General features: G+C 33.6%; 1 protein-coding gene across 8 annotated transcripts in view; it reads right to left on the bottom strand.

Moving 5' to 3' along the window:
- Positions 1-27,978, bottom strand: part of PCDH7 (protocadherin 7) — a 257,102-nt gene that overhangs the window by 116,665 nt on the left and 112,459 nt on the right. For 2 of the 8 annotated variants that reach the window (XM_072334493.1, XM_072334496.1), the window contains one exon: positions 15,636-15,852. The exons of 2 other annotated variants lie outside the window; for them this stretch is intronic. In XM_072334493.1, the coding sequence (XP_072190594.1) occupies positions 15,636-15,852 (217 nt within the window). The remainder of the gene's footprint in view (positions 1-15,635; positions 15,853-27,978) is intronic. 4 more of the 8 variants (XM_072334494.1, XM_072334497.1, XM_072334498.1 and 1 more) reach the window with 2 other exon arrangements.

The raw sequence follows: 27,978 nt of genomic DNA, 5'->3' as shown, positions 1-27,978 counted from the left end.
AATAATACAAAGAAAAGAATTATACACACACTATTAAAATGCAATTATTTCCTAAGAATTCAAGTTTCTTACAATGAATGTCCCTCTCTTTCTCTTTCTACCCATCTTCCTGATGTAAACTTAAAAATTAGCCTATGAATAGCCCTCAATAAAATATCATATAAAATAAAATATGTGGTAACAGGAAGAGGGGAACTGGCCTTATGTTGTACCTGGGGAGGTTTAGGTTGGATATTAGGAAACAATTCTTTACATAAATGCTTGTTAAGCACTGAAATAGGCTCCCCAGGGAGGTGGTTGAGTCCCCACCATTGGATGTGTTTAAAAAATGTTTGGATGTGGTGCTCAGGGACATAATTTAGTGGAGGGTTGTTAGGTAGGCTAGTACTTGATGATCTTTAAGGTCTTTTCCAACCTGAGTTGGAATTCTATGATTCTATGATCAGACTGAGTACAGGAAAATCTTTTAAGCTAGTGTTTAAGTGAAACATACATATACCTAAAAGAACCACTGAGATTTAATCTACTTGAAAACAGTTCTAATACTTTCACTAAGTCTGTAAAAACAAGAAATCTTCCACAAAAATGAAATTTTGACTGAAAGCATCATGGATGCACTAAGAAGGAAAGTGCACACGATATTCTAGAATCAAACTCTTGTCTGACACTCAAGAAAAACACTTCAGCAGATCGAAAAGTAGAGAAACACTGCCATGAACACTGAAGAATCTATGTACTTGAAACCATTAAAATCAATCTTCTTTTAAAAACTGTATCATGAAACATTTAATGTATTTTTTCTCCTATTTATATTATAATTATTCTTAGCTAGTTGACCTTAACCTTTAATTGAATGCAACAAACAATTCAAAAAGCTAGATTTATTGCACTTTAAAGTGTAAGAAAAAAACACACAACAAAAAACTTAAGTATAAATATAAAATGCCCTTTTTATTTTCTCCAACTAAAGAATATCATTTATTACAGTTAATGCTGGAAAGTTACTTTCGTTGAAGTCATTTTCACATTAATGGTTATTCTGTTGTCATATAATTATATCTGCTGCAAGTTTACTCGTTCCTTACAATTACAAAAATTAAAAAGCTGCAGCTGTGTTGATTAATACATTTCTGAAAGGTCTTCAGAAGACACAGAATTTTTAAAATTTTTGAAAACCCAACCTGAAACATGAACCTGCTTTTCAGAACTACTAACAGGCATCTTCACAAATACACAATCTGTGGTATTGCTTCTTGTTTTGAACTCAAAACTTATCATAGGACATACTATCATTTTTAATCTGAAAGCTGAAAAAAAAAATTAAAACACACACAAGGATAATTTAACGTTATGTTACTTACAGTGTTATCTGTTACGCTCACGTGTAACAGAAGGGTATTTACTCCTTAAGCCTATCAAAACATTCTGCAAAATGATCATGTTGCATTAGAATCAATAATATTCCGACAGTATTCCTCAATAAAAAATGTTCCTGTTCAAAAACTATATCTTTCAGGTACCTAAAATAGAGACACATCCAAATTCTCCTGAAAAATACATTGTGAGTAAGTTTGGAGTAAAAAATTATGAAGCCTTTCACACTACAGCTGGTGGAGTAGTGGAAGTTTTGTAAACTTTCCACACTGTTTCCAGCATACTCCCAGACAGTAGATATATTTGTTAATATAAAAACTTTTGAGGGAAAAGCAAAACAGAAAAAAACAAAACAAAACAAGCAAACAACAACGACAACAAAACCAGCTAATCTTGGAAAGGGTCAAAGGAATTCTACCTAAATCAAGCATTGCCACTTCCATTCTAAAATCAACATGATAGCCATGTATAGTTTAGCTTATTTAATGCACTTTACTAATTTATGGTGGAATATGTTTACTTGGGAAAATGAATACTTGGTACTATATCAGGCCACTGAATATCCTTTCAGTTTCTGGGTGTTTTTGTTTGTTTGTTTGTTTTGTTTTTGTTTTGTTTTTTCCTTTGTTTGTAATTACCTGCTTGGAAAACCCAATGAATATAGAGATTCTCTGAATAGTGAGAATAGTGAGAATACAAGCTGAGCATAATCGAAGCAATATATGAAACTAACATACCTGAAAGTTTCACTTCGTGCTAGCCTTCTCTTTGAGAACCTTACTTATGAAGAATTTCCTATTAATTTTTTTTTGAAATGGGTTTTTCTTCTGTGCTGTGATTAACAAATTATTTCATTGTCTCATACTGACTGCACCCGAACTAGAAACAGATCCAAAACTCTGTCTCCTGGTATCTACTTCAATTCAAACTGTGTAATGAATTAAACAGTTGGACTCAAAGGTGAAAGATGCCCATGTCTCGCTGATGCAACATTGCCATGCAACTGAATCCTTTGCAAAGATTTCTATTTGGCTACCAGAATTGCTGATTAATAATTGATTGATGGTTTCCTTATCACTTGGATGAAAATAACATTTTATTTACCTGTAATGAATTTCCAACTTTTATTTTTCCCCTATAAAAAGCTGTTTATCATTTATTATTCAAAGAAAAGCTGTAAAATCATTTCTATTCTCTATTCTCTATCTTCATCAAAGGAAGTGTCTTTGCAAGAAATCTCTACTAAAGTGATAAAAAATAATTACTTGAATAGCAATTGCAAGGATTTCAGTCTAAGTTCAGATTTCAGAAACTAGAAAATACACAAAAACTTTCATATAAAGCATACCAAAAGAAAAGCTGAGAGAAACAAATGAAATAAACAGTCCTCTCAGAGTTTCCCTTCAAAATAATAGAGAGTATTCTAACAAATCTATTTTTCTCAAGTCTTAAAGGCACATACATTGCAATTTTTTTGCCAGATTTTTCATAACACAATTAATCACAGCTGTCACTGAGCTCAGGAGCATTTTGAGTAATGATATGGGAAAATAAGTCATTCTATTCCAAAACTGGTTGTATACATAGCTAAGTCTATGATTGCTGTTGGAAGAAATATAAGCAATATTTTGCTATTGATCATGACCTTGTTTTATAGGAAGGCAATATCTAAATGCAGTTATCTTTACTTGTCACCTCAGTGAACTACAGATTCTTCTTCCATACTTCCTATAAGAACATCTTGTGGGGCTTACAGAAGCATCAGCTTGCAGAAACATTATTATTTTGTGAAAGTCACAGCTCCAGGAATAATGAGAAATGTATTAGGAATGAAACACAGAACACAGAAAGGTAAATAAAAACTGTTTTGATCTGTGTTTTTTTTTTTTTGGTTTGTTTTTTTTTTTTTTTTTGTTTTGTTTTGTTTGTTTGGATGTTGTTTATTTTAGATGGAAGCTTACCATGGTCTCTGACATTAAGATTCTATTATATAGGAGGAGCTCAGCACCTGGAGGCTTTACTGTTTCATGTGTTCTAGCATATGGCTGGTATTTGGATCAAAGTCTCCATAAACAAATAAACATTAAAAAATAGCAGCTTTAGCTATTTCCTATTATTCTATGTATCTACCTGTTGTAATACAAAAAGAATTTTACAGAGCAACAGCCATGGATCAAGATAAGAACTTCACAGAGCAGCAGCTGCAGAGCAGAATAAACAGCATGAGAACCAAGGACACCTCTAGGAAAAGAATGAATGGATTGCAGCTTTGAAGGGGTGCTTTAGGGTTGTTATTGCAGTAGCTTTCCTCCAATTAGTGTGTGTGATTTTTGAATGCTCTCATCTGTCTGCTATAAAAGTATGGCTTCTTGGGCAATAAATTGACACAGCTATATTTAACCATATTGGTGTGTGGCTGTTTGACCTAGTGTGCTGACATTTTGCCTTCAGGTTCACCAACATCTACTGACAGCTTTAGTTATAGTATAGTGATCTGTTACCCATCAGTCATGTCTAACCTGGTAGAATAGATTCTACTTAAGCTGTTTTTACTTTCTCAGAATAAAGCATAAGAGAAGAATTGCTGCAAAATATAAGGTCTGTATGCCTTTAAGGATTTAGCTGTTTCTAGCAAGTGTAATTCCCTTCTTCACACAGTTGTTACAGCAGTGTGGATGAAGTTTTAATCTAGCTCCTTACAGTTGAATTTTAGAAATACTGTGTGCTTAAATACTTCATCCCTTGTGCAGCCTATAGTTCCCTCTGAAAAAGAAGTGATTATTGTAGTACTGTGTAAAGGAAATTTTAGTCTTATGTGGGATGTGGAAAAGTAAAAATAACTCAGATTTAGACTCTCTAGAAGAGTTTTTGGCTTAATTGCCGTAAATGAGTAATCTTTTCAGGATTATTAAAGGAAGACAAGTCCCAGAAATCCCTCTCAAAGCTCAAAATATTGAAGATCTTGAGACCAGATTTTGAGGTGAGGATTCTCTGTTCTCTGAAAATATGCTAGAGAACACAGCAGAAATCTTAAAAAGGCACTTTTATATCACGTCTCAGCGAGCCACGGTGGTTTCCTCAAACATGATTATTCTCTCAACATTTTTTTGGGAACTATGCTGTACATATATGCATACAATTAGATGAAGATTGGATCGTTTATCAATGAGATAGTCAAGTTACTTGGAAAATCACAACACAAGATGTCAAGATATAGTTGAGAGGAAATAATTAGCCAATATAGTAAAATTTAGAATAATGTTTCTTGCAATATGAGAGCAGATTTGGCTAAAAGTGTTGAGCCAAATTTATTCCTTCCTGATTATTCCACACCTTCTTGATAGTGAATAAATTTCTTTATTACACTAGTGTAAAGTACCATCATTTTCCAGAAAACAGTACGATTTTCTAATTGCAGCAGTATTACCAAAAATCTCTTTATGTTGGGTTGATCTGCATTTGATGGTGTTCCTTCATGTAAGAACATTTAATATTATCACCAGCAGTGCCAGGTAGAGAACAGTTTTAGAGAAAACTGTTCTGTAACCTCCTTAAGTTACTCAGTTAACAGTTATTAAAAAAATAAAAAATAAAAAATAAAAAATAAAAAGATAAGGTCTTTATATTTTGAAGTTCTTCCACTTAAAATTCATAGCATGAGCAATAACATGTGGGATTTTACCTGGTGAAAGCTAAAGGCAATTGGTTCTTTTTGAAGAGGAAAGCAAGAGAAAAACATTCACTTATCTGAACCTTTGGGGGCATCTTGAGCTTTTCTGTGTTCTCCCATTACTATTTAGATCAAATCTGACTGTGTCTCAAGTTTCCATAGCTGCACTCCTAGCAAGTGAGCCATGCCCCTAAGGAACAACCTTTGTTAGAAGCAGTGCACTGTGGCAGGGTAGAGCCTGTCCTCTGTATTGTCCTTTGCAAAATTTAGCATGTATTCCCCTTTGACGCTCAGCTTACTTTGGTTCCTAAGGGTCTATCTGTCCATGAGCCAGCTCCTCATGCCACTGCAATTTCCTAAAGTTTAATTCTGCAGATTTGACCATATGGTGGAAACAGGGTAGGGAAAAAATCAATCTTTCTCATGTCCTTTGAACACTGTTGAACCTCTCAGATCAAAATATACATTTTGGTACAGAGTAAAATTTGATTCCTCCTCCAACTTTAGTACTATCTACATAGAGAACTATGGCTCAAATAGATTATTTGTCTCTCTTTTTTGAAATAACAAGAATAACACACAATGTCAAAATTGTTAAATGCTGGGAGGGGAGGGTTGCTTTTTTGTTTTTTGTTTTCAGATTTACTTGGGCCTATGGTAATTGCTTAAATCTCAGTGCTGGCCAGGGTATTCTAAGAGTAGAACCAAAGCTCCTGTTTTATATTTTCCTCTGCCAGTCCACTGTACTTCTGTACACCAACATGTTAGAAAGAGGACGCAGTGGAGTTTGTAACATTTCCAAGTCACACTATGCAGGCTCCTTGGATACATTCAGATGGATCGATCAGTGCTTCTTTCCAGTGCTCTGGGATAGTTTAAATATTTTCTTGTACACTTCACAAGGCATAACGATCTTTCCATTATCATGCTATTATAGATTTTCAGTAAGCACAAGAACTTTTGATTTTGATATTTTTTTTAAAACAAATTTTACTGCAGTAATAAAATGACATTGAATATAACCAAGTTATGGGGCATTGAGTCAGACATCCTGAAAAACAACGTAAATACCTTGCATTTTAAAAATCAGCTCATGTAATGTCACTCATGGTTACACCTCCTTCTCCTGCTTTCTACTTCTCATCATGAAGAAAAAAAATAAATTCTATTTTATTACTCTCTCATACATTTATGGCTATTTATGAGAAACAAACATACCCAAGCCTACTGGCATATCACAGTAATCCCTGTATTAGTATTGCAATAGTCAAAATATAAAATCATGCTAGCACAAATTGTGTAATTCAGCAGCAGAAAATGATTGTCACTGGTAAAAAAAAAAATAAAATAAACAATGAAAAATACTAATAATATATACAGTGATATACACTGAAGTTTATTTTTCAAATATTCTGTTAAAACAAAATTGTTCCTATTCACCATGTAAAGAAAAGAGGACCGCTATAAGCTGACAGCAGTGGAATGTGAAATTACATCAGATATCTTTGCCTTCCATTTGTAGTAAAAGCTTTCAATGTCAAATTCCACTGAAATGTTACTTCAGCATCTCTTGATAATGTAAATGCCACTGCACTGCCCCAAAAGGGGACACTTTCTATTTCAAAAGCAATATGAGTTAATTGCGAGTAAAAAGCCCCCACATAATATAACAACATACACTACATTTGGAATACTTTAAAGGTAGTGTGACTGCAGGACAAAAGTACCACATACTTTTCAGCTTCTTTACAATCAATTTTAAAAGCCTTTTTCCAAGGTTTCCTCTACTGATCTTTACCACTACGGGTCTTTATAAAACAAATCTGTTTTATACAAAAATAAATAAATAAATAAATAAATAAAATCCATCAGTCAAGAAAATAAGTCAGCCATAAACCCATAGGAAAAGAAAACACTTTGGTACAAGCTCATCCAGTGGCTTGTTTACATGCGATTTTAGATATGATGCACTTTGATTTTCCTTTCCTTGTTGATGAAATAATACAGATTGCTTAGTAAAAGAACAAGTGCCCCCTGAGGGCTCTTTAGGGTTGATTTGTTCCTTAGATATAGCAAAAAACAGGTTAAGACAAGCAAGTTGGGAAAGCCAGTATGTTTAGCTGCAAGAGCAACCAAAGAACTAGCAAAATAAATTAACTCCATAAACACAGTTCCTCTGTTACTGCCTTTACATTTTACTTCTTCTTTCATTCAGACAGAAATTCACATTTGTGCCTTAATTTTAATTCTTTTAAACATGAGTGATTAATGTTCATTTATTCCTAGCAGCATGTTTCAAGTTAACAGTAATATAAGGTTTACAATTAATATTACTAGAACTTAATACTCCATTCCAAAGTAAAAATAAAAATAAAATAATAATAATAAAAACATTTACTCATGCAATAAGTCTTGTTTGAATGATTTTTGAATCTAAACTCCTTTCCATTGCTGTTGCTACTTGCCAAAGTCAGATCATTCTCCTCTGGAATTTTATTTTAAATTTCTATACTAACAAATTTCTATAATTTCCCAAAGTTCTTAATATTAATGTTCTTCTAGCATATGCTATCATTGTTTTTCTAAGTACTCAACCAAAGCACATGTAGGTGATTTGATTCAGCCATACCTAAATGTCTGAATTTACATTATACTGGCGCTGAAATTCTCTGGTCCCTAAAGGATGGGTATTTTTCTTGAAGAGCAATTAATTTCTGTTAAATAGGAATTTCATAGCTCCAAATCTCACATATCATACTGTTCTGTACTTTAAAAGAAAGGAAAATTTGTTTCTATACATTTTTGTATTTTTTATCATTTCACAAATCTTTAAGACAAATTAAGAGAGAATTTAATTAAAAATCTAAGAGAGATCTGAGTAAGAAGCAACTTAGACATGCAAATCAGCCTAAGAAACTGCTACACAAATATTTATCAATAAATCAGGGTCACACTTATCAATTCTGTTTATCTGCTCACCACTATTACTGGAAATTAAATCTTACTATAACAATGGTTAACATATAATATAATTTATAAATAAACCCATTCGATTTGAGATTTGAACTTGAATGTATATTTTTAAGCACAAATCTTTGTGAATGTTATGATTTATTTAAATTCAATTGTGTGGCCAATTACATATAGTCTTGTCCCTTCAATCCAGTTAAAACATTTTGAAAAAAATGTCAGATTTTTGTTCTGAACAGCAATAAAATAATTAATAATTAATACTTTATTATTTCTATTATTTTTAACGGAGTGCAGGATTTTTCTCTAGATTTTTTTCAGTTCATAAATAGTAAAAACTACCCCAACTTTTAAATCATCAAAACTATGGGAGAATGATATAGTTTATGCATGTATTGTATGGTTTAAAATATATATATATATGTGATTAATAATTAAAACAAAACAAAACAAAACAAAAAGAATAGTAGTTGGTAACCAGCAGTCAACAACGTTTAGAATAAATACAAAATAAAGAAATACCCCTATAAAAAACTTCCTTCAGACTGTCTTCCTGCTTGACGAGTAGGAGGGACAAAAGATCTAATGTCCAGTAAACTGAAGAAACTGTCATTAGAGAAGTGGCAAAATATGGTGCACTGAAAGAGCTCCTCTGAACTGAGGAAAAAATAAACTTCTGTACACTATATGCATTTGATTTTTACCAGGCAAGAGGCTATGCTGTATGCAAAGGCTGCTAAATATTCCATTCATAAACCAGAGGTTTCTTCTTTTAGTCTAAACTTTTGAATACATTTTTTCTTGCATCCACATTCAAGACTCCAACAGTATCAAGAAGTTCTGCTGTCTGCATCAATGGGAGGCCACCCATCCTAGTAGCTGGCATGGAAGACTTGGATAAAAGCCTAACTCCACTAAGTCAATAGCAAGTCTCTCATCAGCTTGACCGCAGGCTGAAATATGGTGTCCTTGAGTGCTGGGAAGTTTTTGGCTCTACTTCCTTGAACAATTCACAAGATGACATTGGACACCCTCCTTCACTTTCTGATTATTTTGTTCTCCATTCCTCATTTTAGTATGTCCTTTCCCATGCCCCTCAGTGGACTGATTTGAAATTCATAGATGAAGTAGGTTATATAAGTGCAACTGTCTAGATCTCATGAGAATTTGCAGAAAGATCTGACTCACCAAGATGTGTACATGCATTCATGCACACCCACATGCATGAATATAAACTCTTCCCTCGCTGCTTCTCCCTAACAGATATAACAGCCAGAACTCTTCCTAAAGACTGCAAAGCCTTTCTCCATTTTCAAATCATTGAATATGACTTTGTTTTTTAAAGACATTACAAGAAAGCTAAGTTATAGTAAAAAGCAGTTCAAGGCGTCTGATAACTCTACTGCTTTTAAGAGAAAAGTGTACTTCTTGCTGTACATATTTTCTTTTTAGAGTGCTGAAATCAGGATTAGAAGAAGAAATCTTGCAATTTTTTTTTTTATCTTTTTTTTTTTTTTTTTTAAGATCCATATGCTGTTCTTCACTGTGAAGTATAAAGGGAGATAGAGCAAATAACATATAACATTGGAATAGCATGAGAAAGAATGATATTTATCAGGAAAAAAAAAAAGGAAAGAAAAAGAGAAAGAGAGAAAGAGAGAGAGAGAGAAAAAAAAAAAAAAAAAAAAAAAAGAAAGAAAAAGGGAAAATAATAATAAAAAAAAAAAGCAGAATTCTTGGTTAGCTTTCCTCTAAATGTATGGGGGAGGATTCCAACATAGAGATATGCATTCCTTCTTTGATTTTCTTGGCATTTCTGTGGATGGCCACAGAAGATAAAAATGTAAGGAGAGAGGACATAATATACTGTTCTGGCTAATTCAGATTGTTATTTCTGCTCATAGTTGGCCTATATTTGGTCCTTTGATTAGCATTATTCATGTGAAGTACAATGTAAACATAGAATATTATATAAGATAAAATAACTCTTAGCACAATACCATGTAATCCAGGACCTAATATAATAGTTTAACCTTCTACATTATTCTATTAACATAATGCTGTTAACATAGCATAACAACATTTAAAAAATATCTAAAATATAATAATATAATCACTTGCAATTTGTAAGAAAATTTAAAGCATTTCCCTCATTTTCTTTGCAAGCATATTTATACAACTTTTCAGAATGCACAGAAATTCTTAGAGAATGTCAGGCAAATTTGAATTTTGAAATATTGCTATGCATATTAGTTAGTAAAGTATACACTTTATTGATGAGTAGAGTTACTGGCATATGAGGTATGATCATCTAAATGAACTTGGTAAAAAACTGAAAAGGAAACAAACAAACAAAAACAAAGACTAAAACAGTTCTTCCCAAGCAGATTCATTTTCTTACATAAGGCTACACTACTATAACATCTTTGCAGAGTGCCTTCTGCCTGAGAAACTGGTTTGCTTTCTTTTCTTCTCATAAAATGGCCTGCTGCAGAACTTACCAAAATACTTTATTCTCAAAACAAAGTGGCTCAACACATAATCAATCGAAGAAAATAAGTGTTCCAAAACATTATCCATGTATGTTACTAGATTTATAGAATCCAGAGTTCATTCTGTGCCAAATTATAGGTTAGGATTTACCAGAAACAAGAATAATATTTATTATGTATATATATTACATATTTTATGAAATACTTTCTGATATTTTGGGTTCATACATGCAGAGTAACATTTAAGAAACAGCAGATGTAAGAAATAATAAAGAAAAAAAATAAAAATAATGATTAGCATGTAATTACTGCATTGAAAGCTTTTACTGACTCAACCCCTCAAAAGGGCTACTTACATTTATGTTTTAAAACAGTTTTCAAAAAGGAATTATTCATGTTCAACTTAAGGACCTGAATTCAAGAAAACAGAATGCTGTACAATGGAACAGGACTCAAAAAAGCAGACTAGTCTATTAATGTCTGGATTACAACAAGGATGTTTAATTCTTCAAGAACACTAACCTGTTTTGTATTATCACCAGAAAATGGATTCTGTAAACTAAGAGGCTCTTTCTTTCACACTACTAACAGTTTCATCCAGAGAACAAATATGCTGCCTTTCAAGTAAAAGTGAGACATGTCTCTTGCAAATAAAGTATATTTATTAATCATGAAAACTTCTTTAACATTTTCAAGTCATTATCTCACATACCATGAACTACCTATCTACACACTGGAACTTCAGTGCTTATAATCTAAATCTCAGATCATCACTGTGAACACAGAATATTATCAAACTGTATGAACCTAGATAATGCACTTCTCTTTCTTGCCCTTTAGTTCTTCAGGTGTCAGTTGGAGTGTAGTTTACCTATTGACTTAGTGGGAGTCAAGAAACTGAATCACTGAAATTCTGAGCTCTTCTTCAAACTCAGCCCCTTATTTCCTGTGTGATTTCAGACAGATCCCTTAATCTTTTTTTTTTTTTTTTTTTTTTTTTTTTTTCTACATTTCCCCTTTAAAAGCATCAGCTGTAAACCATTCCCTTATTTTCTTTCTTTCAAAGAGATTACTACTGTTCTAGCACCTTTACATATCTGATACTGAAATAGCGACTCACATAGAATGCTACACTGCAGACTGAAGATATGTTCATGCAGAAATACCTGAGCTAGCATGGACGGAGATGTAAGGTGTAGAAAACTTTCTGATTATGACTGAATGGAAATAAATCTCCAGGGAAGAGCATGTGAGTGAAATCTGCTACAGTTTCAACACTGTAGATACTCCAGCTAAATGGAACGAAGGATGAAACTGATTAGGCCACTACATGTGTAAATAAATGACAAGAATACAGAAATATTAAGAATTGAAGTATAATCAAATATTTCTAAGGAGGCTGCAAGAAACATGAGAAAGATCTGGCAAAACTATATAGATGGACATAAAACAGAAGAATGAAAAGTTTTGCTTAGGCATAATATGTGTTTTTAATAATAAAATTAATAATAAAAGCGTGTATTGTTCACTCCACAAATTGTGAATATTCACCTCCAGCTATCCCCACATTAGAATAAAAATCAGAATCTAATGGAAAGAAAAAATCTATATGCATGTGATAGTCAAAAACTGAAAAGCTCTGGAATATATAATTAAAAGTTATATGATATGAAAACATAAAAATCCACAGTATTTAAAGAGTAAAAAAGAATATTTCCATCCATTTTCTTACAATGTTAAAAAGGAACAGTCCCTAAATTGATTTAATAAGAGAAAAAAAGTATAAAAAGCAAATAAATAAAAACAACTTTGATAGCCATCAGAGGAACTCACTGTTGAAAAATATTATTCAGGCCATGAAGAGAGGTTACAGTTTGTAATAACTTAGATTTGTTTTTATTATTATCTTTCAAAAAGTCACAGTTTAAAGTATATGCTATTAACTGCTAGAATCATGAAAAAGTATCTGCCATAGATCTGCCATAGTGTTTTTGTTAGTGTGTTGGAGTGTTTTTCTTCTTTTGAGATATGGGACATTACGTATTCTCATAAAAAGAACACCATGATTAAAACACAAAGAAATTCATTTACCACGGTAATGTATTTTCTCTTGAAATATAAATATGAATGTAATAAGAATGTTCTTGAGAAAATTATTGTTAAATTCACATTAAGATAATGCCATCCTAAAAGCATATTAAGAGAAAAAGGCTACACATATGAGTAGAATTTCCTTGAAAGGCGAGCTCCAAGAGCAGGGGATAAATTAACTCAGAAGTAAGTTATAGTTCTGCAGATTTTACTAATTAACACGATCTTTGCATTCTGAATTTTCACAATCTGCTAACATATTCTTTTCTTCTATATATATGTATATTTCTTTTCCTCCTGCATCTGACACCACAGCTAATCATCAGAACAAAACATCAATCTACATCTGACAGTCATGTAGGCTGGTAGCCAATATACGGCATATTCCTAAAAAAATTAACTCCCTGCTGGTCGTTTCATTACAGCATTTCATCCTGCCTGAGAAAGCAAAAAGAAGCATCTTAACAGCAAACAGAAAACTGAATTTCATGTTTACTTCTGTAGTCAAGTCAACCTTCTTACATGTGTCTTAACTATAAAAATTATGCTTTAGTTATCTTGTTCCAAAGTCTATCAAACATATCAGAGGGATTATCATACTGTGCAGAAAATTATCTTTTCAAATTAAAAAACCCAGTATAAACTCTGATTAGAACTTTATCAAGTTAAACATTGTATCTTTCCTAGATTTCAATTAAATGCGATGAAAGAGAACTTGATAATTTCAATTCCAATTCTATTTCTGTCAGTATTATCCATTAATGTTGAAGATTATAAGAATTTGACCAATGCAATTGTGCTTCAAATAGTTAAAATACAAGTGGGCTTAAACATCCAGTCACAGAAAATTCTCACTCCAACGACAGATACTACATATATGAAGTAACAGAAGTACATTTATTCTATCCTGTTCTGTCATTATTTATGGGTTAATGGTAAGAAATTTATGGAGGCAGATGAAATGCCATTGTGGAAATCTAGTTTTTATATGTGACAGAAAAATCCAGAATTCCATGGAGCATAACCATCAGCATACTGTCAACAACCTTTCAAAGGTCTCAATTCAAGGAGAAGAAATCCTTGACTACTATATGCGGTCCTGCCACACAATTTTCTTCATGATAATTTTGTTTTCAGTTGCTTATTCTTTTAGTATTATACATGTCTACACATTTCTATCTATACCATATTATTTTTAAAACTGAATCAAATTAATCGCAGCAAAACTAAATTCTCATCTTTCAAAAAATTAAAGTATTATTTAAACACTTCAACTATTATAATGCAGTGTCTGTTTCAACATCAACTAAAAAAACTTAAATAAACTGCTTTGTTTTAGCTTTTCACGTCACTCAAGCAATTCCATTTTCAATTACAATTCAGTAAGTGTGGTTATTTTCATTGGCTATAGAGTATATTAAAAATTACATTCAGTTATGACTATCCAGTTTTTTGGTTCAGACACATTCCATGCTTTCTAAACTCAGAATTTAATGTCCACCAACGAACTGCATTACTTTATGTCCAGGGGAATGAGCAAATTATTTAGTTACATTTTATTAACTGCAAAACCTAACCACAAAACAAACATTAAGATAATAATCCTAATTTAGATGTAACATCTATTAGTCATTTTTTCTGATATTTTTCTAGTAATAATCACTTTCCTTCCTATCACTCAACTGTAAAAAGGAAATACAAAGAGAAATATTCATACAAACAACCAAATAGAATATATAAACACACACTTATATATAAACTAAAGTATCTTATGTTTTACTGGATAATACCATCTTACTTTTTTATCAATTACCCATTTATTGGGGGAATTCATATTATAAGCAAATGTAGAGTGCCGTAGACATTATTCAGTAATTTTTACTAGACTTGGCAATATCTTACCACGTAGAGCAAAACATTTTTATTGGGTCAACATGTCTATCTCAGAAAAGAGAAAAAGCAAATAACAACCAGTGCTCTAGCCTCTGTAAAACTAAAATGTGTTTAGCCAAACTCATTCATCCAGTTTATACCAGTGAATACACCACCCCTATTTCATATATCCAACAACTCCATTTGGATTAGCAAACCCATTATTTCATTGGTTAGCAATAAATCTGTATACTTTGACATACAATAATTTATTTTATTGTTTATGGGCAAATTGAAACACAGTGAAGTCAGTGCCTGACTTCACCAAATTTTAGATTATGGTCAATAAGAGAAATGCAATAATTGAATTAGTGTTTATATATTTCAAATTCAAAAGATTTTTTTTTAAAACCCCAGATTTTTTTAGGTAGAAAGAAAAACAGAAGTTAAGAATTAAATTACACTTATTTTGTAATTAATGAAAATTTAGTAGAGTGTAAATAAGGTTTCAACATTTTCCCCTTCTACAAAAATAGATGCTGAATTAAATCAGATGTTCTAAAAGTACTTTACAAATTAAAGCATGAAGAAAAGGAAAGAAATATCCTTAACTAAATACTGAAGAACGGACTTGACACTCAGTGTTATTTTGGAAACAAGCTATACAAAATTTTGGGGGAAAGACAACTCTCTTGAGTGGAGTTTTAAAATCCTACTGTCTTTTTGTTGATGCTGTACAAATTACATTCAAGGAAATTTCCTAAGTAGTTTTTTAAAAGCAAAAAACAACAACAACAAAAAAAAAATCTACAAAAATAAACAAAGAAGAATAGAAAAAGAGAATATATAATTCTTTTATCTAAAATGGAAAAAAAAGAATTTAATTCAATTACCATCTCCCCAGGTTTCTACAGGTATTTTTTAAATGTTTTAACTGCTTCTGCAGTATAGTTTTTAAATCATATAAACAGAAGAAAATTCTGGGTTTATTAGTAGTGTTATGTCCCATTATTTTGTATATCTGTATTTTAACAATCTTTAAAATAAAATAATTACAATTTTAACTATTTAATATATTTATTTATTTATTGGACTGACCTATCAAAAGTCTACTTAGTATCACTTGCTAGTGAGATTATGTGTGTGAATGTCGTGTTTGCCCCTACCATTTTCCATATGCTCTGCCTCACCAACACTGCCATCCGGCGTAGTCCTTTCGTAGTTGTCCTCTGGGAGTGGAAGGGCACCCAGTCTTGGCCCTGATGAACTCTTACTGCTTGGTGTTTCTGACTCCTCCAGACCGCTGTCATAGCAACTCTGCAATGACCCTTGATGTGGGTCCTGAGGCTGACTCACAACAGAAAACGTCACTCTACGAAATGGCTGCAAGAGAAAAGATTCTGAATGTCACTGAAATGTTCCGTCTATGAACAACTGATTCTAAAAACATGACTTAAACAAACTAATATTTAAACATTTACTTATTAAACAATTTTGTCTAAGTTAAATCAAACAGTAAGTACAGTTCTTAAAAGGCCATTGGACAGAATGTCTGGAGACTTTCAGTGTTATAGACCAGAACCATCATGCAGTTTTGAATAGCCTCCTTTCAAACAGTTGCATGAGCTAAGCAAAGTATTTTATAATTGTTTATAAATCATATTCAGCTTCTCTTTTACTCCACAGAAACAAATGGAATGGAGCTTATATCAAAATGCATAAAAGTACTTGAAAGTATGTGAATGTGTATGCATAAGAGGGTGTGGCGTTGTGTATAAATGTTCACATGTAAACAATATTGTTTTTATCAACATAGCAGCACATCCATAAGCATTTTTCCTTGGGTTTGAGATGCTAGTTGAAATCAGACTGAAATCAGACTGAAATCAGACTGTTTTTGTTATAACAAAAACAAAAACAAAACCAAAAAAGGTGGAGATGGGGGGGGAGGGGAGGAATTCAGTTTCACAGCTTCCATAAAATTCAGTGCCTAGAGATAGAGGGTGTGAGGCTGTTGCCAGATGACTAAATTAAAACTGCAAACACAGCTGACACCACCAGTTTCCAATGGGACTGTGCAGATGTAGACCATTATAGATTTGTATTCATTTAAAAAGAGAGATACAAGTGCTGCTCAAGAAGTATAAACACTGAACTCAAAAATTGGTGAATAATCTAGAAAGTTACTTTTCTGGGGACAGTGAAGGTAGGTAGGATTTTCATTAAGAAATCTATGGATTCTCCTACAATTTAAACTGCACTTGCACTTCAGAAGTAATAATGCATTTGAAATAATTTAATGATACATTAAAAATAATTTACTGACTAAAAAGACTATAAAATCACAGAAAAGAATCTGATATTCTAATACAGAACCTAATTTTACTGTGTAGATATATACATCTTTATATGTATATATATACCTATAAAAATGTGTACGTGCAGGTATATATATATATATATTACAGAACGCATGTTTTGAAATAAACACTGACAGATCTGTTTTATAGAACAGATTAGTTATAGGTCCGAGAGAACTTCCCATCATATTCAGATGTGCTTTCAAACCTCTGTTAAGACATGGGCATGTTTCATCCCTACTGACACATCTGGTCACTATAGGGTGGAAACATGTATGCAGGCCAGAAGGGAGGAAACACCAAATACAAATGCTTACACGAGTCCTGTAGAGCAGAGGAGCACATTAGATTTACAAGTAGAGGGCTGGAATTTCACTTGGAATTAATATTTGTGATTGCTACTATTCTTCTGGTGAGTGTTTGACCTTTTAAAGTTCCATATTCTTCAAATGTGAAGTGTTTACACAACAATTTTAATTAACACTTCATACTACATCAAATGCAAGGACAATAGAGAAGCAAAGCAAAACAAATGAATGGAGAGCTCAAATAACACTCGTTAAAAGAGCACATTAAAAATAGTTTCAACTTGCTGCTCCTTTCACTGAACTAAGAGGAAATAGCATAAATAAATAAATAAATAGCACAGAGGGCGACCACAACTGCTACGTTAAGACTCTAGACATACAACATATAATTTTAATATTTTTCCCCATAGTTTCTCAGCAAGATCTCACTCTTCCACAAGTACTCAGAAGAGTGCATGCAATTTGCCAAGTTAAAACCTTTAATACTGCTTTTAAATCATGAAGGAAATATAAAGCCATTTTGCAATAATCTGTCCCACAAAATAACTGTAATTTGCAATGTGCTTTCATATTTTATTGGTTTGTGTATTGTATAATTGATCATTTACACACACTAAATTACCTCAGAGAAATAACTAAATGAATATAAAGTGTCATTATGGCTTTAGAGGTGAGCAACTGACTTTCTTTTGCCACCTTTGTTGCTGTTTTAATTATGGAAGCAGTCATTTCTTTTCTCGTACTTTGCAAAAGTGGACTTCTAAGTACATGAAAAGATGCTGGACAAAGACAATATTTCACATCTGTTGAGATGTTCTGTTGTTTCTTTCCAATATGACTATTTTCTTATCAGCCCAGTAATTTTGACTATGTTGTAGTTCTGTGACTGCATGCAGAGCTAAAGTCCCTCCTGCTTGCTTCCCTATCTGCATGCAATTATGCACATATGGCATGCTTGAGGCAGCCCTGCTTTCACCCTGTTTTATTATTATGGAAGCGTCTCCTGCAACCACAGTCCAGCATACCTTGCTGTCCATTCCTGCCTATCACTTCCTTACTTGACTGTGAGTTTTACTCTCCCTCCAAAGCCATTCCTAGTTTAAGGATCTAAAAGCAAAAATCCTTTGCAACAAAACCAATGGTTGACCCACGAGATCTATTTGGTTCTTCCCAATATCTTCACTGTCAGGACTGAGGAGACACCACTTAATCCCACATGCTCTTCCTCTTCTCCTGCTGGAGACATGTAGCCAGCCTCGATACAGTCAACACATCCTCAGGAACTGCCACTGGTGCTTAGATGCATGAGACAGAAAATAGTGAGAGGGATGAATAAGCCTCAGAAGGATCTTCAAGACATTCTACATCTGAGCACCTGGCACACATTCCTACATAACAGTTCAGATGAGTAAATGGGATCCTTCACAAGAGGGCTCCTATCTCTAATTCTTCATCAGGCAAAAATTTCACCCCATTTACACCAAAAACAAAAGACAAATTATCTGCCTTGTGCTACAAGAAGTCACAAATCTACAGTCTTCTACTTGGCAGTCTCTCTAGTGAGCACACTGGCTCTTCTAACTTCTGGGAAGCCAAGGTTTCAGGCTCTGTGGGTGATATATAATTATGGGTTTACATACAGCATTTGTATTAATATAATAATATGTATTGGTAATAAATACATATGTTTGTTGGAAGAAATCTGCTTTAGTTAAAATAGCTGGGTATGTAAGGAATATCCATATGCTTGTTCTTAACAGAAAAGTGCATTTTTATTTTAAACAGGTTCTAGTATAAAACACACATTATATCTTTGAAAAAGAATGGTAAAATAAATTGTGGAATAATTCATACAAGCAAAAGTTATTTGTATGTTCTCTCCCATATTGTATACTATAACATATTAGTAAACATATATAATATGTACTAGTGAGCACATATATAAAATATACATTACAGAAACATTTGAAACAAATTTAGCATGATATAAACACACTAAAGATCATCTATTTCTAAAGTGTTTAGCAAAGTTTCATTTTAAGAAGATTCCTATCACTGAAAATTCATGACAGCTAATATATATATTAAAATGAATCCTAAATGTCCACATGACTAGAGTTCAAGATATTATATTATCACTTGATAAATAACCTAATGACTGTTATCTTGTTCAGTAGATGGGCTGCAAACTAATTGACCAAAACTTCATGTAATAAAACTCTGAACTCTGTAGCTACACATCAGTTATCACTAAATTCTAAACCAACAATACAAACTTTGTAAACTTCTCAAATTTTAGATTTACTTAATCCTTATCCCACAGATTAATTCTGAATATCATAGTTTATCTCAGATAAGAAATTAACTGCTAGAGATACTATGAAAAGATTCAAATTAAGGAGGCAGCTCTCAATTTTCCCACAGATTGCTTAGTTTGTCTGTTACCAAATTTCTCTGAGAAAACGCTGAAGGATGTATTTGGAAGGCCCTACAGATCTATGTATATATAGACACATGGTAAACTGATAACTATCAGACTCAGTAAACTAAAGGAAATAGTTTACCAATCACTGTTTAAAGGACTTTTTGGTACGGATTATCAATGAAGTAGTAAGAGCAATGCACAGCATTGAGCTAAACTCAATGGAATGTATCCTTAAAATACAGAGATCCTGCCCCTTATTTGGGTTACGTCTAGGAGAAGCACACCTTCAGCTCTAACTGTACATAACTGGAGAGTATGACACTTAGAGACCCCGGGGACTTTCAAGAATTCAAAGACTACCGTTCATATTTACCACACATATGAATGGAGGAGGTAAAAGCCTCCTTTTCCAAATATAATCACTTGCCTGGGGTCACCTTGTAGCCAAGACACACTGAGCCACAAACATTCTGCACCATCCACACTTATTATAAGAAACAGAGATGCAACTTAAATTGGGAATTAGAAGAAATTGCCAGAGAGTTAAACATTTATGCTCCCTTTACCACTTGATGAATGATATGCATATTAATTGTATTCTACTTCTACTGCCAGTACAAATATTACAGTTCTAACCTCTATATCATTTAGATCTCAGTCCATAAAACTTTTGAGAAAACTGTATACTAATGAGATGAAATAAAGAGATGGAAGGTGGATATCTGGACTTACATTTCCAACAGACATTCATCATAATAGCAAAAATATAAATGAAACTTTATCCAGAAGTAATAGCCTACATTCATAATTTTGTGCTTCCATTGATAAAATGATGTCAGTAACATTCCACAGGAAAACTGCCACAAGAAATTTCCAAGTGCTGACAAAGTAAGGCACATGCCCATGCAAGGAAAGGAGAGGGTTATGTGGGTTATGTTTAGCTTTATCTATTTTCAGTGCACAACATGAACATAGCTCCATCTGCCAGCACTGTGAATCAACGATGTAGAACTGCCTTTACCCAAATAAGCCTGTCTTCCCCAGCAAAACAGCAATCCTTAGCCTTTACTAATTCAACAGTAATCTTTACTAAGGATAGTCCTTACTGGATTCACAGCAAACATTGTACAGTAGGACTACAAGAGATCTGCTAATTTTATCCCTCTGAAAGTTTAGAATTGTTCCTAATTACATCTTACCATGGAGAAGATCAGATGACAGAGGAAAGAGGCACCCTTGCATTATACCCTGAAAGTTAATCACCATTTCTTCATTGATTTAGCTGTACTTCATGAAACAGATATTCTCTTCTCCTCTTGCCAGCAGTAGGGAATAATGCCTAGTGAGGGTCAGTAAGGCCAAGTGCAGGGTGCTGCACTTATACAAACTGGATAAAGATCTCCTTGAGAGTAGCCCTGTGGAAAAGGACTTCAGCCTCCTGGTGGACAAGAAGCTGGACATGAGCCAGCAGTGTGTGCCTGCAGCCTGGAAGGCCAAGTGTGTTCTGGGCTGCATTAAAAAATGGATGGCCAGCAAAGAGAGGAGGTGATTGTACCTCTCTACTCAGATACTGTGAGGTCTCATCTGGAGTACTGTGCACAGGCCTGGGGCTCCCAGTACAGGAGCTCTTGGAGCAAGTCCAGAGGAGGGCCACTAAGATGATCAGAGGGCTGGAACACCTCTGCTAATAGGAAAGGTTGAGGGAATTTGGCTTGTTTAGCTTGGAGAAGAGAAGGCTCCAGGGAGACCTCATTACAGCCTTACAGTACATGAAGGGAGGGGCAACGACTGTTTATGAGGGTGGATAGTGATATGACAAGGAGGAATGGTTTAAAACCAAGACAGAGGAGATTCATGTTAGATATTAGGAGAAAGTTTTTCACCCAGAGGGTGGTAATGTACTCTAACAGGCTGCCCAAGGATGTAGTGGATGCCCCATCCTTGGGCCAGGCTGGATGTGGCTCTGGGCAGCCTGGTCTAGTGGCTTGTGAACCTGCAAATAGCAGGGGGTTGAAACTAGATGTTCTTTTTAACGCAGGTTATTCTATCATTCTATAATTCTATGATTCTATAATTCAGTACAAAAATCACTGCAATTATGCCATATTAACTTCCCCCACCCCACCCCCCACCCCCCCCACCCCCCCCCCCCCCCGAGATACAGTACTTATGGTATGCAATGACTAATTCTATGTAAGTAAGTAAAATGATATTACACTTTCAATTCATGAAAAACCCTAATTTCAGAGACCATGGGACAGTCCATGGGTAGACTAGGTGAAAAGCAGTATATCCATACAGCCGAATGAGATACTAATCCTGGCTCTTTCAAATTACAATGATGGAATGGAAACGTTCCTTTTATGGTTAACAGTGAGTAGTGTTTCCACCACCAAGCCTTCCTCAGCAAGCCTTTTCACAATTGGTTCCGGATACAAAGTAGACACACCAATGAGTAACAAGGTGTAACAAGTGTAATAAGTGTTGGCAATTCTGTCTTCATTACTTAGCATTTAGATAAAAAATGGCAAGTTTCTATCAGACCTTCCTGCTTCTGCAACACCTTCCCCTCAACAGCCCCAGGATTTTGAAAACTTTTTAAACAACTACAAAATACGATCCACAAATCAACTTAATAAGTTGAGAAGCATAAAAAATTAGTGCAAGCTGAAAAGTCAGCTAAATCAAGCTTTCTTATTTTGAAGAGTTCTACTATTTCACTCAGCATTATCTTGGGAATTATCCAAACCCCTGCAAGATCAGCAATTAAAGCTCTTGGGTGTCTTTTGTTTGTTTGTTTGTTTGTTTTGTTTTGTTGGTTTTTTTTCATTCAAATCAGGTGACTTCTCTCTTTAAAGCACATGTGATATGTTAGGCTTTGATTTAAGCTGACCAAGGAACTGTCTAGTTCAGATTTTTCACAGAACAGCACAGAACAGATTACATTGGAAGGCATTATTAGAGGTACCCAAGTTCAGCCTCCTTGCTTAAAGTGGAGTCAGTTACAACACTTTGCACAGGGCCTTGCCTAGTCAGGTTTTAAATACCTTTGAGAATGGAAACTCCACAGTCTCCCGGGGCACTCTGTTCTGCCAGCGTACTTCCACTCTCACATTAAAGACTGTTCTTATTTTTAAAAATGATTTTTTTTTTTCTTTTGTATTTGAGTGTGGGCCAAAGAACAGAAAAAAACAGTGATGAGTCATACCTAAATAATTTTATAATTCCTGCTAGCTTCACAGAGTCAATGTCAAGACTAACACAGCAACTCTGAGATATGTATAAGGTAGAGTTAAATCAACTCATCATGCAAGTTCAAAGAGTTTTTTCAAGCCTTTTTGATAAAATGAGTCATTATCCTTTTCTTTCTATTCACTCTTAATTGCTGGAATTTTGTTGAAAGACAAACAAAATATTAATGAACAATTACTATTCTGCTTGAATAGATTCAACCCACACAACTCTTTCTTCCATTCAAATCACATGTTTCTACTGTTCATACTTTCTATCATTGTGGTTAATATAATCTTGACAGGAAACAAAATTAAACAGGCATTATTTTTCAATGACAAGACTGAAACACCTGAGACAAGTACTACAACAGGAGAGGAGATGAGGAGAAACACACAAGAATAACCAACATTTTTTCTTATAAACTCAGCAGAAGATAGTAATAATTGCAATTTCAGACAGAAGTTGAATAAAATATTACGATATTAGAAGCTCATCTACGATGAAAGGAGCTTGGTTTAGCTATCAAATAAGAACTCTACAAACAGGAACACTCTGCAGCATTATCGTCCTTCATACTGTTAATATTTTCATTAATTTGAGTTTCAGTAGCTTGTGAGCTCTGTCATGCACCAGAACCATATTTAGTTTGTTCTGTATAAAAATGAAACACAAATTTACTAATATCCATTTGCCTAAGCCCAAGGCATTTTACATTATTGGTATCTTTACTTTCTTCAAACATATATTTTTCCTTTTACGTTCAGTGTTTTCCTCAAATATCACCTCTCACTCCTCATTAAATTTTCCTTTCTGAATCAGAAAAGAAATAAAAAAATAAAATAATAAATAAATAAATAAAGGATTTCTCAGAGCCTAATATCATGGCTGTGTTCACTATGTACTCAACACTGGTGAGGCTGCACATCTAGTATTGTGTGTTCAGTTTTGGTTGGGCTCCTCACTACAAGAAAGAGATTGAGGCCCTGGAATGTGTCCAGAGAAAGGCAACAAAACCGGTGAGGGGTCTGGAGCACAAGTCTTACGAGGAGTGGCTGAGGGAGCTGGGAGCGAGTAGCCTGCAGAAGAGGAGGTTCATGGGAGACCTCGTTGCAATCTACAACTTCCTGAAGGGAGGCTGTGATGTGGAGGGGCTTGGTCTCTTCTCCCAGGCAACAAACAGGACCTGAGGAAATGGTGACAAGTTGACCCAGGAGAGGTTTAGATTCAACATAAGAACAAATTTTTTTTCTCAGAGAGTGGTCAGGCACTGAAATGGCCTGCCCCAGGAGGTGGTGGAGTCTCCATCCTGGTCAGTGTTCAAGAGGTGTCTGGATGAGGATCTATGAGATATGGTTTAGTGGCTTGTGGTAGTTATGGTAATGGGAAGATGGTTGGACTGGCTATCTTGCAGGTCCTTTCCAACCTTGTGATTCTATGATTCTACAACTTTCATCTTTTTTTACAAGTAAACATTAACAGAGAAGACATCAAGAATATGAAAAGCATCCCCTTCTCAAAGATACGGTACTCTTCTGATAGAATCTTTTTATAAAAATATAAGACAAAAGTTCATTTACAAAGATTAAACATTTACATGGCTTTTAAGCAAAGCCAACATTCTAAGCATTTCAGAAGAGCTCTTCTTGGTAGCTGTTGAAAGATGAGCATAAAGAACTCAAGAAGTGAGAATTTCTGACAGAGGGTTGAAATAATTCCATTATGCTATTTTGCCTTCTTACGAAAATATATTTATTGTAAAGTTATCACATCAGTAAACCAATCTTCATGAATCATAAGAACCATGTGTCTGTGACCCTGAAGTGCTCTCTTTTTATATCTATCTACCTATTTATTTATTTATTTATTTGTATGAGAAAGTGGAATGAGAATTACTCTGACTTCTCAAGTGCAATCAAATGTAAAATAAGACACTGGAAAAGGTTGTCTAGAGAAGTTGTGAATTCCCTCACCCTCAAGGCCTGGCTGGATGGGGCTCTGAGCAACCTAATCTAGTGAGTGGTGTCCCTGCCTATAACAGGGGGCTTGGAACTAGATGATTTTAAAGATCTCTTCCACTCAATACCTACATTTACATCTTCTTAAAGGCAAATATACTAAATTTTCTCCACTTTGGTAATCCTATCTTTCTTTTTTCTTAGCAAATTTGGAAAAGCTGCTTCTCTTTTCCTGGAGGCGTTTTATTTATTTATGTATTTATTTATTTTAATTGCTGGTATTGTTTTTTTTCTTTGTTTTGTTTTGTTTTACTGAGTCAAAATGGGTATGGTAGATACAGTCCAATTAAACATTACTCACCCATACACATTTATCACTTGAGGTCCTGCATACATTTGATTTCATGTAGCTATGTATATATACATATACATATTTATAATTACAAAACAGTATACAATATGTCTATAGGTTCATGCTCTATACAGCGTTTTTGGTAACTTCTCTTTAATACTTTAGTTCATATTCGATATAAACTACAGAAATTCATCTTCTTGTCATCCCCAAATAATGCACTTTGCTATCTTTGGAAGAACTACCTTAAAGCAAATAAATTTTTACAAAAATAAATTTTAAGTTAAATAAATCTGGTATGTATTAACAGATATACGCTACAGCCAGTTAATAACAAAAGCATGGAAAAGGCTGAAAAACAACAGTGGGGACTGCACTTATTACTTGAATAGCCATACTTCTATTATACTATTATTCTATTATTACTATGTGTGCAATTTCATTTTCATTTTCGCATTCCAAATAAAAATAATTTTTACCTTTCCCTTCCAACTTTGACAAAAATAGACAACTTTTAGAAGTTACCTCTTAAGATTCTAATCTTAACAAAACCACTGAAGTTATGTGTATGAATAGCAATAAAATTACTATGCATAAAATACTATAAGATATAAACATAAAATTATGTTTCATAATAAAAATAGTTAATTGAAGTGTTGATAAAATTTTGTGGTTTTATTTTCATAAGCACCCTACTGACCTGTAATAATCAAGAAAGTTGAAGCATTCTGGAGCCAATTAGCATAAAAAAGAACACTTCCTCACGTTAAAAATGTGGTTACATTTGTAAAATTGGTGGTGATGAATTCAGCAGAATTGAAGTCTAAAACACCAAGTGTGATATCCATCATTATGTAACAAAATGTTAATTATGAAAAAAGTATTTTGGACTGTTGACAAATGGAACATGTATTTCAGTAATTATAACTACAGAATGGCACAAGGATTCCCTGTCAAAAGATTCAGGGAAGAGTTGAGATTGGAAGGAACCTCTTGGAGGACATATAGTCCAGTCCCTTCCAAGACATTTTCAGAAGAGAAAAAAGCTGTCTAAAATGCTTCCATATATTATGTTTTATTTTCTCACCTCGAGGGAAAGTTGCATGAATTTTGATTATAAAGAATGTGCATTTACAAGAGCTAATGTTTCATTAGTCTCTTTAAGCATCCAAAAAATATGATAGTAGAAAGGAATATGGGTTTGGCTTGATATATGGCTGGTTTTCAATGCATACTTCAGATACAACAAAAAGGATTTATGATACATTCTGTTATGCATCTGATAATGGATGACATCTAATCCATTCATTAAAACCTATATTTTTTTCTAGACACTTAGCAACCTGCCAATCACATATTTACAGGAATCAAAATTTTGCACTGAGTACAATATTCAAGACACAAAGTTCTAAAACAAGAAATGGAGTTTATGTTATTTTATTCCAAAGCTATCAACTAAATGGGCAGTTTTCAAGGTCATAAGGAAAAAGAAGACTGATGTATTTCTTAAAAGAAAACACAGGCCAACAGAAGTGTACCATGAGCGAAGGATGATTAAAAGTAGTCAGCACTGTCTTTTCAGAGAACCACATTCATTCTCATTACGTTCCTTTTCAAATACTCAACTAAGAATCTGTTTAATGAAGTGACTGTAATTCAAAAGACTTACTCAAATGCTTGCTATCAGTTCCAAAGAAGTTTTTATATTAAAATGTAGCATAAAGGTGCTAAGTTGAAATAAACATTCTCCTACGAGGTGGTTTCACATGTAGACATGTTGCAATTTTGACTGAACACCTTTCTTTGTGTAAGTTTATTCTTTTACTGCACAGAGTCATGCGGAACATAATATTTGGGCTTTTCAATAGGTTTAGGTTGGATGATTACAGAAAAAGAGTAACCAAATTATTTAGTCAAAACATAACTAAAATCAGATTTTCTTTTTCATTAAAAGACACAGTTTTTACAATATCATAAGTTAGAAAGAAATCAGAATCACATAATGAAAATATCACATAATTCATAAGGTAATTATAAAAATATAAAAATTCTCCATCAAATCCAAAATTGTCATTTCCCACTTGGTCAGAATGACCTGCATGTTCTGACAAAGCACATTCTTAGCCAATACTGGGATTCTCCTAGGAGATAATCACTTTTATGAAACACTAGGGAAAGAACAATTCTACAAACTTCCTCTCTGAACACAGAAGAAATAGCCTTTCTGGAAAATGTATCCATTCTTAAATCACCACCATTCTTTATATCTACATGCAAACTATGTTGAAGTGTGAAGTCTCCTAAGTGAGTTCAGAAAGACTTGTAGAAGAAGGTTGCTCTCAAGCTTAAGTGTTCTCCATTCCCATTCATACAATGCATTATAGATGAATATGTGCAATTTCCATTTTGAACTTTGCAACTTTCATGATTAATTTTTATTTTTTTTCATTTTTAATTTTATGATGTGAATGAATGAGAGGTCAAATTCCCAGTTTACACAAATCAATGTACTCTTGTTTGACTTCACACATTTGTTCCATTCCTATTTATATCAAGCTGTTTTGCTTTTTTCCACTAAAACTGTGTAATGGGCAACAGTATTGTCATGGCTGCAGATACTGGGATCTTTATTGGATAAGGCAGCATGCAGTTTATAAAGCCAGCTGGTATTAGTGAAAACACTATCTGGTCAATGCTCCATAAAATAAAGCAACAATCTTGCCAACAGCAGCCCTCTGTTGTAAAGACCAGAATTAAACGTAGCTCTCCCATTTGGTTAATTTTCTTGCTGCCACTAGGTCAACTGAACAAGAAGAATATTTAGCACTGTATCAGCTTGATTTCTGTTTCTTTCAAAGGATAAACATGTACATTT

The sequence above is a fragment of the Excalfactoria chinensis genome, chromosome 4, assembly GCF_039878825.1.
Source record: "Excalfactoria chinensis isolate bCotChi1 chromosome 4, bCotChi1.hap2, whole genome shotgun sequence".
Lineage (NCBI taxonomy): Eukaryota > Metazoa > Chordata > Aves > Galliformes > Phasianidae > Excalfactoria > Excalfactoria chinensis.
The sequence above is the reverse complement of the archived record's forward strand: the minus strand, read 5'-3'. Positions and strand labels throughout refer to the sequence as shown.